Below are 15,289 nucleotides of genomic sequence, written 5' to 3' on the forward strand. Positions count from 1 at the left end.
CGCAGTTCTTCTGTTTGAAGTCTCCGGTCTTTAAAGAGTGTGTTCAGTTTCTTAAGCAAGAAAAATAGGAATGTCACAAGGGACTACTTAGATCTCTCTTCTGCGTTTGCAGCTATCCTGCAAACGTGCACCAGAAGTACATGCATTTTTTATGCTGAGTAATCTAAAACTTTTATAAGAATTCTTAACTGTTATTCCACCTGATGTGAAAAACAATACAAACAAATACATTTAATTAGGTAGCCATCTGATACCTTACACTGCAAATACAGTCATGCTGTTCTTAAAGCGTTTGCGGTCTTAAATCTTATAAGGAAATATACAACAACTTTTACTTTCCTCAGTGTAGGTGTTGTCATGTTCTCACTCCACTACCTTCCACTGAATAAATCCGATTCCGAGAATTCACTGGTGAAACAGTGAATTGTGAAACACTGTAGCATAGTTGGACCATTACGTTAAGAACAAATACCTAACAAGTACATGCGGTAGTGAGCTTTTCAAATCAAGTCAGTAAGGTTTTAAATAACTCATTCTTAATTCTGTGGGTTTTTTTCTATTAACATCACATTTTATTAAAAAAATAACTTTCCTATATTTGACATGTGTATTAGCTTGCTGTTTACGACTGAAAATCTCAAGACCTTTAACATTAAATGATAATAAAACACTTTCTTCACAGCTTTGAAAAAGGGGAGAGAGGAAGAAGGGGGGGACAGGAAAGAGGACGGAACAGGAGGAAGCACCAGGTCATTCCTAGCAAGAGAACCAAATAGTTCCAAATAGTTCTACAGCATCAAATTATGAACCTGCATCACAAACGTTAGAAAAAAGAAAACTATTATATTGATCAAATTTGGATATATTCCATATAATTAGAACATACCATTGGGAAAGACTAGACTGGGAAGGAATACATTCTATTTGCAATTGTCTCGTCTATGTATTTCCAAGAAATTATTTTCCTTCTCTACAAGCCATCACTGATTTACTTGCATTTGTATAAACTACTATTCCAGTATGTCAGTTGCACTAAAGCCAGATACACAAGACCCTTCAGGAAAACAATTCAAAAATACTTCTTCACAGATTTTCCCCAACAACGGCAAGAATACTGGATAAACTTGACGGAGGAAACAGCTTGGAGGTGTGAGCATTTCATATTTAATTTGTAGTCCAGAAGATACCCCCATGTACTTCCAGCAAGAAACCTGTATAGGAGTTACCTCTAACATAAAATAACATATATATATATATGGTGCTTACATATTCTCCATGGGGCCCAGGGTCAATGCAAGAATAAAGAGATGAGGGAATGAACAACTCCCCCAAATCCCTGGGGTTACCTACGCAAAAGATGAGCAGCTCATGGTTGTGTTCTTCTATGTGCAATCACTGCCTTGGTGAGTGAACCCCCTCCTAAACAGAGGGTTTCACAGCCAGAGTCATCGGTGCAGAAATGCCCTGGCAGTAACGTCATTAGCAGCCACGTCTTCAGGGTTTGGCAACAATGAACCTGAAGTACTGGGTTAGACTTGATCTGGTGTATAAAAACTGATCTCTGGGGACACAGAGGTCAGCTCATTAATTCTCTGCTGCTTCTCTTTGGGAGGTGGGAATGGCAAATGACATTTTCAGCAGAAAAGTCAGGAGAGAAAATATTATCTGCAAGTAGGGATAAAAGGTCTTTCTTTTCCCCACAAGATTCCTTCCTGGGAAAGACAGTTCTGGTTCCCTTCAAAGATATCTATATTAGAAGACTGGAGATATATATATCCTTGCACAAAACATCTCTTACTTTCCTCATTTGACTACCAAAGCCTTTGTGCAACAAGGCAAAAAGGCTACATTTGCAGTTTAAGCAATAATGGCATTTTAGATTGTTGTGAAATCAAAATACACTGGAGATATCTAAACAAATCCCAACATTAGTCTGATGCTACCTAAAGCCAAGAACAAACAAGCAAGCAATGAACACTGGTATTTTGGTTTTTTGCGTGAATATTACAAAAAATAGTAATCATACACTTTTTTCTTTTTAAATGTTCATTACTTAGATAAAGCACATATGAATGTAACATTCAGAATTGTAACATAGAAAATGTAACGTGGGCAATCTGCTATTCCAAGTACACTTACCAAAATACAATTTTATAATGAAGAAAGTCTCAAAATACACCTGTACAACAACTGGGATCCACAAAATATGATTTAATAGTATCACTCAAGATCACTTCATTGAAACCACTGTTATAATATTGGTTGAATAGTAATCTCTGGTCAAAGAGCATTCTCCCCCTTTTCCTAGCCTGTCCCACTAAAGCAAGGGTGGAATTTTAATTGCAACGCATATCTTTTAAAACCCCAAATCTGAAGCAGTCCTATTAACTATTACACTGCTTACACTTAGATACTGGGAGGATGGGAATCACCCTCTCTGAGGCCACGGTACATTGAGACACCCATTTTATTTTTTGTAGCGCAAGCAGAATAATCTTGTAAAGGGGCAACTAAATAGGGTCAAAAGATGAATTATCACACTACCAAATCATTTCCTATGTGTTACTTAAGCCTGTGACATTATAACTTTACTGAAAAAGAAAAAGTTAACCATTTTATCCTATAAATATTTCTTTATTTGCTTTATGTTTAGAAGTTGCTATTTAAGTTCTATTAACAGAAATACATAACAAAAGCTCCCTAACAAGTGGAAAAAAAGTAATTACAAATGCTGAAAAAGTTGGCCTCATTAACATATGTACAGACTTGCTTACTTAATACACATCTTTGTGGGAATTAAATCATTTTATGACACACATTTATACAGGCATTAAACATTCCCAAGGAACTTTGAGCAGAGAATACGCCAAATCTTTAGTCTGGGCAGACAAAAATGTATATTTTAGTTTTGACTGTGGAGCTAACATGCAACAGATACAACATTCACTCTGAGCTGCTGTTGAGAAGTTGTTCTGTTTTTTCCTGCAAAGATCTTTCAACTGAACTTGGGTCCTTTTGTCCCTTCTTTTCCTTGTTCTGCTGTTCCTGCAGCTTCAGGATTATTTTTTGTATTTCTTCTCTTTTGGTTTTCATTCTTGGGCGCGGAAACCAGTCTGTTAAGTTCATTGGTAGCTCAAAGCTCAGAATGGGATTCTGAAAAGAAAGGTCATTTGGATATTACAGTAAGGAGTTATAACCTAAAAGACAGGAGACAACTGTAGTGGGGTAAAGCACATTCTTCCTCACCTCATTCCATCAGTATGGAACAAAATGTCTACCATCTGTGTGTTTTGTAATTAAGGTAAAAATCGAACTTCATTCAGTATGCTATTGAGTAACATTCATTCAGATCAGTTTGGTTATAAAAGTGCCCAAATAATCTACTCTGTTTGCTACATCTTTTAGACAAAGCATTTGACTGCATAAACATATAAAATTGTTCTAATTTAAAAAAAAAAAAAGAGAGAAAATTATAAAACTATTGTAATGATATAATATTTCTTAAGGATGACTAGCACGAAAATCTAGAGCTGATTAGGAATCCATTGCTAAATACTCTTGTTCTTATAAATACCTTTAGGACTACAGCCAACTAGAAAAGTCAGGTTTTTTTACATTTCACCCTAAAAAACAGGGCCTGTGAAAAGTCCCTGGCTACTGCCAGCCCTTTTTATACTTACATTCTGTTCTCTTGCTAGAGGTCATTTCTCCAAAGAATTAAGAGAATTATTATTATGAGACATTATCTATGCCACTTCTGTGACACTCTAAAACAATTTCACCCTCACCAAGCAATTATTTGTGGAATAGTGTTTTCTTTGAAATTTCTCTTTTTGTGTATTCCAGTTTACATCATTAACAGGGTTATTTAAGAGTAAATTACATTAATCCATTGAGCTAGCACTATCAAGGCTACATGGGAAAAAATAGTGACATTTGACACAGGAACATGTCAATGCCTGATGCTGCAGTAGCAACATTACTCCACATCCAAACAGAACATCAACTAGGTAATATGGCAATTAAAAAAACCCAAGTTGAACTGACTTTGCCAATGAAGCTACCCAAGAGCAGCAGTAGGTAGGTTTCAGAAGAATGACACCAAAGATGCTGAACACCTTAAACAAAATCTGAATATGTTTTCCACAGTTATAAAATAGGCCAGACAAAGGAGTAAGAACACTAATTAGTGTGGTTACCAACAATAGAAAGATATTTCAAATTAACCTGAACATAGCCTTAAGTGGGGCTTTTTGTTGTTCAGTTTGGGGAAGAAGAAAAGCAGGGACATGGGTGGGAAGCCAGTTGTGCTTGTATCCTGTTGCCTCGGAGCTTCCTTCTTGCTTTGCAAGTTCTTTCACCGCCAAGTGACAGCACCATCAGTACCCCAGTTCCCGCTGTAGAGGCTTTTAAGAGGTTGGGCGGCCGTGTCCCCGGTCAGAGCCCACCGGTGTCCGCGGTCGGATCCTGCCCGAGGGCCGCCCGGCCCGGCAGCGCCGCAGGCGGCACCACGGCGGCCCCTGGCGGTGGCAGCCGCGGCCCGGGCAGCCCGGATAACCCGGCCCCCACAAGACCCCCAAGGGAAACTGGGGGCCACGCATTTTGCAGCTCAGAGTTGTCCCTCATGGGCCGAAGGGCAACTCTGAACAGGCACGGTGTTAAGGGAGGACTGAAGAAGTGCTTGCTGTGACAACTGACAGGTATGCACCTTATTACACTACCTAGCCTGTCAAATGAGTCTTGGTTCTAAAAAATACACATCATGATTTCAACCCTTCTTATTAAAAAGAAGATATTTGAAATAAATCCACAAAGAAGAAAAAGATCTGCCTGAATAGTCCACTAAAATCAAATTAAGCACCCCTCCCCATGCACTCCCCATTCAGTTTGTACAGCTGCTGAAAACAGTGAGACTTTGTACATTTCTCTAATACATTAGCAGCTGAAATTAGTAGCTCAATAGCTGTAAGACAGTCAAGTACTGCACAGCCAGTACAGGTTTTCCTTTTCCACTAGTGTTACTTCTGAGCATACTCTGTGATTTGCCCTCTGACATTTCTACGTGTCAGCCCTGTTCCTCGGCAGACAAAGCTGCTCCATAGTGCAAGACCAGGCAGGAGAAGGGATTCAGCCTGATGTAATTCAGCAGTTTGCAAAAAGGAGGGGCCAAGATTATTAAAACTTGGTTTCTCCTCATATCCCCTGTGTGCAAAACAAGAAGTACTCAAGGATGGTTTTAAGCTCTCAAGGGCTCATTAATAAAGCAAAAGCATATCATGTGTTTGGGCTTTATTTTGCATAAATGCACTCTGCTAAAGCCTAAATGCTCTCATACAAAGTATGAACAAGGGGAGGGAGGAGAAATGGAGAAGAAACCAGCAGCTTTCTCAGGAAAGGTTTGTTACAGGAGAATTTAGGAGCAGTGCTCTAAAGCACTATGGACTGTAAACAGAGTCAGTGTCCCGTGCAGGCAAGCAGTATCTTATTTGACTATTTCTTCTCCCAACCCAAACTTGAGGGTGCTACTCCTTCTGCTTGTGAAAGGAACTGTAACTTGAAGGCTACGGCAGTTAAAGTAGGCATTTAACCAATTTCTTCCATGGAATCAAGATTTGACCTTTAGTTGTAATGACTCCACTTCCATGTTTTCATGCAAGTAAAAAAAGTTTAAGCTAGTGGTGGTGTAATGATGAGTATATCCCGAGTCACAGTTCTTAGAGAAAAAGAACAAGCTTTTTGTAAAACATCTTTAGTTTACATTTAGAACTCAATTCTTACCAGGTAATTTTAAAGGGTATGCTCTGTAAGAACATACAGGAAGATTTTAAATATATTTTCTTAACATTTTCTCAGAAAATTCCATGGCTTCCGATTTCTGGTACATATGTGTAGATAATAATGATAATTCGTTCATTTTCCAAAAAGTATTCATTATTATGTAAGTCAATGTTTAAATTAATTTAGAATGCATGATCTAATAAATAGCTATAAGAGCTACACTAGACAGACTTTTATAACTAATAATTCTAATAGCCCATATTTGACTGCCACGGGAGACAAAACAGTTACACAAGCAGGCATACATACCTCAAAAAAGCTCTCCACATACTGCAGTATGTACACTCCGCAATCACTGAAGTTGTTCTGTTGTGGCACTTTAGGGTTGGAACCTTTCATGACTTCTTTGGAAAAGCTTCTTTTGTTGCCTTTCCTGACTTCCCATTCCACCTCTAAATACCTATGATTAAAGACCATGCAAATTAAAACTTTTGTTTTCTTGCAGAATTTTGAAAAAAAAACCCACCCCAAACCCCAGATGTGAAACTTACTCCCTTAGTGTTTTCACAACATTTGAGCGGGAAGGGCCTCTCAGTGAGTCCATAAGCAAAATGCAGGGCCTAAGAGAGAACACAGTTTTTAAACACACAATATTTTTGCAGCAGCTTCGAAAACACAATGTTACACAGCTAGCTAGCTGTGAAGTAATTTGTGGCATGACACTGAACAAAACTAGATCAATATTATGACATTTTGACAGCACTGCTATAATCCTCTAATTGGGATAGCAAAATGCAAAGTTATCTTTAGATTTAAGCATATACCAAGTACAGAGAACTTAGGAAAGCACTTATAGTACTGTCAGACTGAAAGCATTTTTTATAGGCAAAGTCTAATTGCCTAAAGCCCCCTCAGGTGTGTAGTGTAGCACAAGGTGTCTGGGACACTGGCAAGAGACTAAAAAGTAAGGCTAAGAACCCATAAACATCCTTCTGGAGGGGCAGCCTGAGGACAGACGGGACAGTCCACAGTACCCAAGCCAACGCTAGGTATGCATGTTCCAGAAGCGATTCCAGCCAATCAATCTGAAATCTACCTGACGGTTATCCACAAAACACACACCTACCCTATTTGATATACTTTAAAAAATAACGTATCCATACACACACATTTTCTGAAGAACCAAGTCTGCATGAACACTGCTGCACACCTCAGATGCTTACATCCTATCACTTGATCTAGAGCAGGGGTGTCAAACTCATTTTCACCAGGGGCCACATCAGCCTCGCGGTTGCCTTCCAAAGGCCCAATGTAGTTTTAGGACCATATAAATGTAGGACTCCAAAAATTACATTCGGCCCTTGGAAGGCAGCTGCAAGGCTGATGTGGCCCCTGGTGAAAATGAGTTTGACACCCCTGCTCTAGACGATACCACCAGTTTTGCAGTACTTATAACCATAATGATCCTATCAGCCACCTTATATACAACAGCTGGATTTATACAGTAAAGCGAGTTCAGAAACTCAGCATTAGATGCATGATGTATTTTGAGGGATAAATAGGCAGCAAATTACTTTTCACAAAGCTCTGCTTTCTCTTTCCTACCAATAACACATATGCGTTCATCGCACAAGGCATCCTTTATAGAAACTGCAGACTAGGAAAATCAGACAAAATATCTGTAAGCATTTAGGTATAGACTTAAATTTTTAAAATTATTTTACATGTATGCAATTTTTCTCGCATAAGCATATAATCACTTCAATAATGCTTGCTTTTAATTCTACTTTCTCTGATTTCTGATAAAATAATTCTTTATATAGGCAATGCTCTTTAAAAATGCACAATCCAGTACTTTAGGAGGGTGGGTGACAAGTGAAAGTTTTTACAAGGTCATCTTCTTTTTCATGTAGAAATAATTTAAAAATATGCTAATAATAAAGTATTTAAGTGCCCTCAATGACTTCTGATGCCTAAGTGTCAAATATCTCATAAAATTTCATGTTTGGATTAAAATATAGTCTGATGGAACGTATTATGTACAGATAATCCATTACCAGAATGGGACAAATTTAGACAAGGTATAATCAGGAGCTCATAACTCTTCTTAAAATTCACAACACAGATGGATTTTTACCCCTTCATGAAAACGTAGTAAGAATAATTCATACAGATTCCCTATAACATAAAACCATATAATTTTATTCTGCACCATAAGATTGTATTGTGAAAGCCTTCACCTTTGTAGTAACCATTATATTCACAAAGAAGGAAATATAAAAATGGATAAACAGTTCATGAAAAAATACAAAGGAAACTGTCAAGACAGCAATACTAGTAACGGTATTTCTGGATTTGGAATCATACATTTCTGTCACACCAAAATACAAAAAACTGCAGTCAATGACTATTAAGAAATAATTTCAGGGTTTCAAACAACAACAACAAAAATTTTAAGTTTTCAAATATAAGCCAGGTAAAAAATTTAAAAAAAGTAACAGTTTAGCACTGTGGAACACTCTATTAGAGAAAAAAAGAGTAATACTAAGAACAGAAAGAGACAATAAAGAGAAACAGCTAGAACACTTTCAGTAAAAAATGAGGGCAGCTAATAATGATTCTCATTTTCCTGTACTAATTTGAGTGGTGACAAAGGTTTTCTTTAGTATTAGTTTAATTATTTTCAGTTAGGACATTAATCTGCTTTTTAATACAGAAGGATACATTTGAACATGCTTCTGTACCTTCTTTTTGCAGGAATCTAAGTGCAAGATATCAAAGAACACCCTTATTTAAAGAAACAACCTTCATCTACCTGAAGCAGCATACAGGCTTAAGAGGAAACAAAAGCTATTATTTCACTAGTAGTTTCATTCATTAAATTTTCTGCTCACTGAAGATGATACTACAAAGTATAAAGTTCTCAAACACTAATAACCTGCTGATTAAGGTGTTTGAAGATCAATCTATGGCCCTTTCCCATAATTACTTTCACATTTCATACACCTTTATGAAATCTCCATTTTAACTGTTTTAATACTTACTGTTTGCAGATAGTAGGCTTCAGGTGCCACTGTCCCATTTCTGAATTACAGTTATCATCTACAAGGCCACCATCATCACTACTGTCATCCTACAGAAGCAACATGTTTACAGGTATTTAAAAGCTAACACTGTTTTTCAAACAGATGCAAAATAAATTATTGCTATACTTACCATTTTTATTCAAAACCAATAACATAGGTTTAATAAAGAAGTGTTAGCTTTAATCTGAAACTATTCATTATTTGTAAAGTTTGCATTACCAACTTCTAGTCACACGGCTTCTCAAATCCATGCTGGAACAACACGGAGTGAATGGTGCTATTTACTTAACGACGGCTGAAACTAGAAAAAAGCTGCAACTGACATTTTTAAAGCATTGCTGGCTTAAAAGAGGTGCATCTCCAGTATTTAGTTACAATCCATATTATTGATACTTTCCTTTCCTAATTATTACTATAAAGTTGTTGGCTGTTTCACGTATGTTATCTTGTAGATGAAATGAGACAAAATCTGCAATGAACTCAGACGTAAAATTTGAACTTTGCTTCAGAATGCACCAAATTGGTTCTTAGGGCAAGGGAAATTAAACTGCCATGATGTTATGTATCATGGGCTGCAGAAACAGTCATGCCACACATCTAGGAATATCCTTTAACCTTTTGATTTCAATATTGATTGCTGTGAAGGATATGGAAGTCTTATAAACAAAACCACTAGGTTATTGTATCTAAAAATATCAGAGAGATCCACTGTTTCTTATCCTTCTTCTGAATTCACTATCGCTACCACAGACCATTGCATTACAGGGAAAGAGATGCTTTCCAAAAATGGGAACCCCCGTATAAGCATGATTTGTGAAATATTTGATAAAGAATTATGTACACTTCACTAACATTCAGGATCCTATGAACAAAACCCTCATTCTACACCATGAAGATGTTATCATATTAGAAACTGCTACCTAGTTGCTAATACACTTGTTTCTGTTGCAGCCTCAACTCCATTTTTGGCAGATGTGAAGGTGCACTCAGCTTGTCATGGTCTAGCATTTCTATACTTGCTTTATCCATTGTAGAAGATATCGGCAACAGCTTCAGCCTGAGTAAAGTTCTAAGCTACACTGCAACCAGGGAACTCGGCATCTTCTCCTCTTCTCAAGGACCATAGCTGGTCATGTGCTTTCTTCCCTGCCTCATGCCACGCACTTCAGATTGGAAACACTCTACTACTCATTCTTCATCTTCAGGGAACTCTACTGCTACCAAACAGACAGAAAGGCACTTCCATCAGGTGAGAATCACAGAACGTTTGGGCAAGTGTCATGACAGGAGAGGTGGGCTGAGTCTGTGTGAAAAGCATAGTTATGTTTCAACATAAACTGGAGCTTTTATAGGTGTGTGCACATATACATACTATTTGGAAGACCTCACAAATAGCTGCAGACTTTGGAAAACAACTGTTTGTTCTAGACTCAAAGGTGAAAAATAGCTAATTCCTAGAATTTGATAGGCTCAGATTCTTTATTTCGACAACTTGGAGTCATCTACCTGGAACATGAACAGGAGTTCTGATTAGGAAGAGTAAATGTGTAACTCCAGTTTGCTCACATTGAATTTACACTGTAGAAGCAACAGGGCTATGGAATAATGCCCACATACCCAGTACTGAGTCAGTAAAGGACATTTTAATGATCAGTCTTTCCACAGCTCTAAAATCTAAACGTCTTCCACTCTGAACAAGAACACCACTTGATTATAAATCCATACTGTTTAAATTTGATTTGGAGAACCACCAATGAAACAAAACAGCAGAATAGAACCTACTTATATAAAGGTGTCTGCTTATGTCTAGGAAATGCAGCTGAAAGGAGAGTAACTTGTTCCTGGGTCTGGTAGATAAATATGGGGCTGGGGGAGAACAGAGACAGAAATGTGTTTACCTTCAGAGTTTCCACTAAAATAGTTGTGCAATACTTTTACTATGCAAAAGGCTCACAAAATGAAATGCAGGACCAGTACAGCAGTTTCCTATTAAACAACTGAATGAACAAATGGACAATCCTCTCCTGAGAGCTAATTTGCAAATTTTTATAGGTATCCAGTGCTTTGGATTTGACAATTGAAAAGATAACTAGCTTTAGATAATGCACATTTACACTGCTTTTAAGCTGCCCATTCAAAATACAACACAACAGTTCATATTTCCTAAATACAATTGCTGAATTATTTACCTGGTTATCTTGGTCTTCAGAAAAATCTATAAGCTCATCTTCATTTAGTTTACTGCCATCAGCTGAGTCTTCGCTGTAGTTTAGCCTGATTTTGTGCAATCCATCTGTATCAATCAGACAGCAGTATATTTAAACATCAAATACTATGTCATCATTGAAACCAAACTCATTTTAAATATTTTAGATTGCCTCAGGATTGCTCAGAATAACTGTGATACAGCTGCCATATAGTATTTTATTCATGCATATAAACAGAAGTGAAAAGTTTTTTCTAAGTAACATAGCAGAAACTGTTCCTTATTCTGTGAAAGGCCTAAAAAAAATCTAGAGACCCAAACTAAAACCCACCATGAAATTATGCTGTAGTTTCATTAAACCTTTACAACAGTATAAATTAGTACTGCTGCCAAAAGGGACAGTCTTATTTGATCCCTAATATAAGCACTCATTCCCATCCTCAGCTAGTCCTTTCCATGTCACCAAATACATCCACACACAGAGGACCAGACTGAGAACTTTTTTTAAACTTGAACATTTTATTTAACTTGAATAATTTCCTTGATCAGATTCACTGTGAAGTTATATGAAGACTCATGCTGGTAAAAGGGAAAAAAGCAGCTTGGGAACACGTTGCTAGGGATGGTAGAATGCAGGATCAGCCCTCCTGGGAGCAGCAGCCTAGAGATGCCTGTGAAACTTCACTGTTAGCTACACAAAAGAGTATCTGTAAACTCACTCTCTCACTCCTCTACTTATTTAATCACTAGGCAAACAGCATTGGAAGAAACCATGCAAGACTTCAGAACAGACTTTGAAGGGAAAAAATAATAAGCTATGCGGAAATAAGTGAAAAATTAATATCTCATGCCAGCAAAACCTGAAATCTTCATCAGAAAACTTTTCCTAGTAAAGGGCTATTTATCTAAACAATGACAAAAATAAAAGCATTGGTTATGGTGTCACTGTAGGACTTATTACTTATGAAAGAAAAACAGATTTTTATAAGAACATTAAAGAGGGCAATGAACTAGCTAATGGAAAAAACAGAGAAGACTTGCATTCAAGAGTGCTTCAGCAGAGAAGCTGAAGTAACTGGAAAGAGGTTATCAGTGGAGTTCCACAGGGACAAACTTGGGAATTAGTTTTGCTCAGTATCTTTGAAAAGACCTTAGCACAAGAAGTAGGCCATATATTAATATGATTTATTGCCGACAGATCCATACATTAGGTAATATTTAAATTAATTAAAGGGATTTTTTCTTCAAAGATATTTAGGTATCAACTCCTACTGAGTTACAAGTCCAAAACCAGGATTTAGTTGGAGATCAAGACATCTAAGTTTAGGCTCACATGTATAGTAGGCATCTAGGGTTTCACAACATTAAGTGGAGACCGTAATAAGAGCAGAGAACTACTCAACTGAACAGCTACTCTATATCTGCTTTAGGATGAGAAAAGGAGGTCTCTTGGTTTTACTGACTATACTATCAAAGAGGCACCTGCAGTCTTTTGAGATATCCTAGGATATCCAGGACATACGTATGGATTTGGCAGAGTCAAGACCCACACCCTTCTGGAGCAACAGCTGAAGGCTGGCATGAAAACCTAAGGACTACATCCTCATTTTCCATCGGGTTGAAATGGAAGTTTAGATACACAATACAACTCCATTACTCTGCCTAAACATAGGTTTAGTGTCAATCTCAAATTGAATCTCACCCTTAAACCAGGACTGTGACCTGTAAGAACATCTGCATTAATGAAAGGGTGCATCATCTGCAACAGCTAAGCAAGAGAGTCCGAGTGCTTTAGTCAGCAATAGAATGACCATGCGGCCATAAAAACATATGTAATCCTAGCAAAAACATGTCATAAAGTACATTCTGACTAATTACAGACAAATAACAGTAGCAGCATCCAAGACATGAGACCATATCATACAGCAGCAATATCATAAAAAGTAAAAAATCACACATAAAATGAAAAATAAATTTGAACAAGAGGAAACCTATGCACACCCCCTGCTCCCCCAAGACCTTATAGGAAAAGTGACAATGTTATCACAAATGAATAAATTTAGATTAGAAACTAGGAAGTGTTTATACCCACAAAGATGTTAAAGTTGTACTGGTCCAAAATATACAGATTAGATCATAGGACTGATAAGCTTTTCAGATCTTGTACTATAAGCTATGCAATTACTCTTGTGTAAATTAAGTTAGTAGGAATACTATCAGTGACTAAATGCTTTTTGCATGAACAGATGTTTTTTGCATGAACACATATTTTGTACTCTATGCATCAAGGGGATCCAAAACTTGCAGTAAGCAGAGAAAATAATCTTTTCCTAATTCCTTCATCTGCCTTTAAAGGTATGCCAGTTCCTTTGTTCACTTTGGTACAAACACTGTTCCAGACACTGAAATCAGCCTCCACAGCAGCGATGCATGGAGAAAACCCCCCTAAATGTAAGATGGAGGTCGAGAGAATTTTTTTTTATTATTATTTTCTCCTTACTCTTTTTACATACCTTCTATCAGGACATTAAAGAACTTAATGGTGTTGAAGCAAAACCTCAAATATTAGAAGACACTGGAATTATAGTTGCTCACACAATCTTAATTCAGTCCTCCCATGTACATGCATTATGAGGATCCATGGCCAACTACTATTCTTTTCTTAGCAACTGCAGTCTTAAGTGATGCAAAGTGCTATCTACAAAATGAATTTGTGTGAAAAAAGCTCACACAACTGAAAAATTAATCTGATTTAGGAAAAGTGTTTTATCTCCAGCCCTTTGCCATGAGAGTTATAGCCATACCTACAAAATCATTTTATACGCAATGGCTATAAACTACTTATATTGCAAGCACTCAGCTTGAACCATGTACTAAAATTTTCAAGTATGAAATTTACACAGCTACAAAAGTAGCAACGGATGTGAAAACTCCAAATTTTTCATTAAAATGTGCATATTTTTACAATTACATACCCATAGATTGGCTAGCAGCTGTGAATTCACCCTGTATACCGTTTTCATCTGAAGTCCGATGGTCTAGTGTATGGCATGCTGATTCCACAGTGTGAGGTTCTTCCACATCACTGTCCATTTGATTTAGTTTTTTGAAAGCACTTTTTCCCTTACAAGGACTTCTTCTACAACATGAAGACTCACTGTCTTCAGTTTCAGCGTTTGGGTCTATTAAAGCTGTATTATACTTTTTGGTCAACGTCTTCTTTGCTGTGTACTTGGAAGGCGAGTTCTGTGCATCTAAATCATTTGGCAAAGGAGATGGTGTGTTGCTCTCTCTATCTGAAGAGGAGGACTTTATTGGTAGTGTAGCATTTTCATGATAGAGGGGATTTGGTTCATATTTGGGTTTTTCTAAACCAGGAAAACAGATGACAGCCAAAAACCAGTGGGCACTGCAAAGGAAAAAAAACCCTTAAAAACTGGCAATTACATTAATGATCACGATTAAACCTGAAGCTGGTAAAAATCAAACAAAACACGGAGTGTGCACATACTAACAAAAAACCCACCCCCATGGTTAGCAAAGATAGATTATAATAGCTGTTCACTTTTCTGAGCAGGTTTTACTCAAGCCCTCACAGTCCTCTCTGAAGCAAAGATCACTCCATGCAAGGAGTCACCAACAACGTTAATATCTTGCAGTTAGTTGAAAGCAGGTGATATCGAATTTATTTCAATTTGTTCATACTTCAATATATGCTTTTCCTTCTTTGAATTAAAGCTTATTTATTTTTTAACACTTTCTTTATCACTGCATGAATTACTTATTGTCAAGTTAATGTTTTATCACTGCATCAAGTTTTCTAGTAGTTCAGCACTAGCAACACAACTAGTCAGATCTAACAGTATAGCTGAATTGCCCATATTCTTCTGCCTATGAGATCTTCCAATCATAGATGACACTTCACATTTTTAAAGAAATCTTGTCAACAGAGAATTAAAAAAGGGGAGAAAAGTGTGTTCATAATGCCATCACCGTGACTGCTGTCTTACTCACCCTTCACAGAAACGTCATTTCAAGCCTTTCAGGATCAAAAATCATTATATTCCCCAATACAAAGTAAATTTTGCCCCAGTTTCCTCCTGCTGTCCTTGCCTCTTGAGACGTTACTAACCTGCCACTCAATAAGAAATGGAGGAGCAGCAGCAAAGTCAGAGATTGAGGCATTGCAAGTAAATACTGACTAATCTGATTTAGAAAT

The 15,289-nt window shown here is 37.2% G+C and overlaps 1 protein-coding gene across 2 annotated transcripts in view; it reads right to left on the bottom strand.

Annotated features, from left to right (window-relative positions):
- Positions 1-549: 549 nt before the first annotated feature.
- SENP6 (SUMO specific peptidase 6) overlaps positions 550-15,289 on the bottom strand; it is a 75,415-nt gene continuing 60,675 nt past the window's right edge. For both annotated transcript variants that reach the window (XM_082047576.1, XM_082047577.1), the window contains 6 exons: positions 14,046-14,479; positions 11,054-11,157; positions 8,823-8,911; positions 6,330-6,398; positions 6,088-6,238; positions 550-3,153 (listed from right to left, as the gene is read on the bottom strand). In XM_082047576.1, the coding sequence (XP_081903702.1) occupies positions 2,944-3,153; positions 6,088-6,238; positions 6,330-6,398; positions 8,823-8,911; positions 11,054-11,157; positions 14,046-14,479 (1,057 nt within the window). In that variant the 3' untranslated portion in view covers positions 550-2,943. The remainder of the gene's footprint in view (positions 3,154-6,087; positions 6,239-6,329; positions 6,399-8,822; positions 8,912-11,053; positions 11,158-14,045; positions 14,480-15,289) is intronic.

The sequence above is a fragment of the Streptopelia decaocto genome, assembly GCF_964273445.1.
Source record: "Streptopelia decaocto genome assembly, chromosome: 3".
Lineage (NCBI taxonomy): Eukaryota > Metazoa > Chordata > Aves > Columbiformes > Columbidae > Streptopelia > Streptopelia decaocto.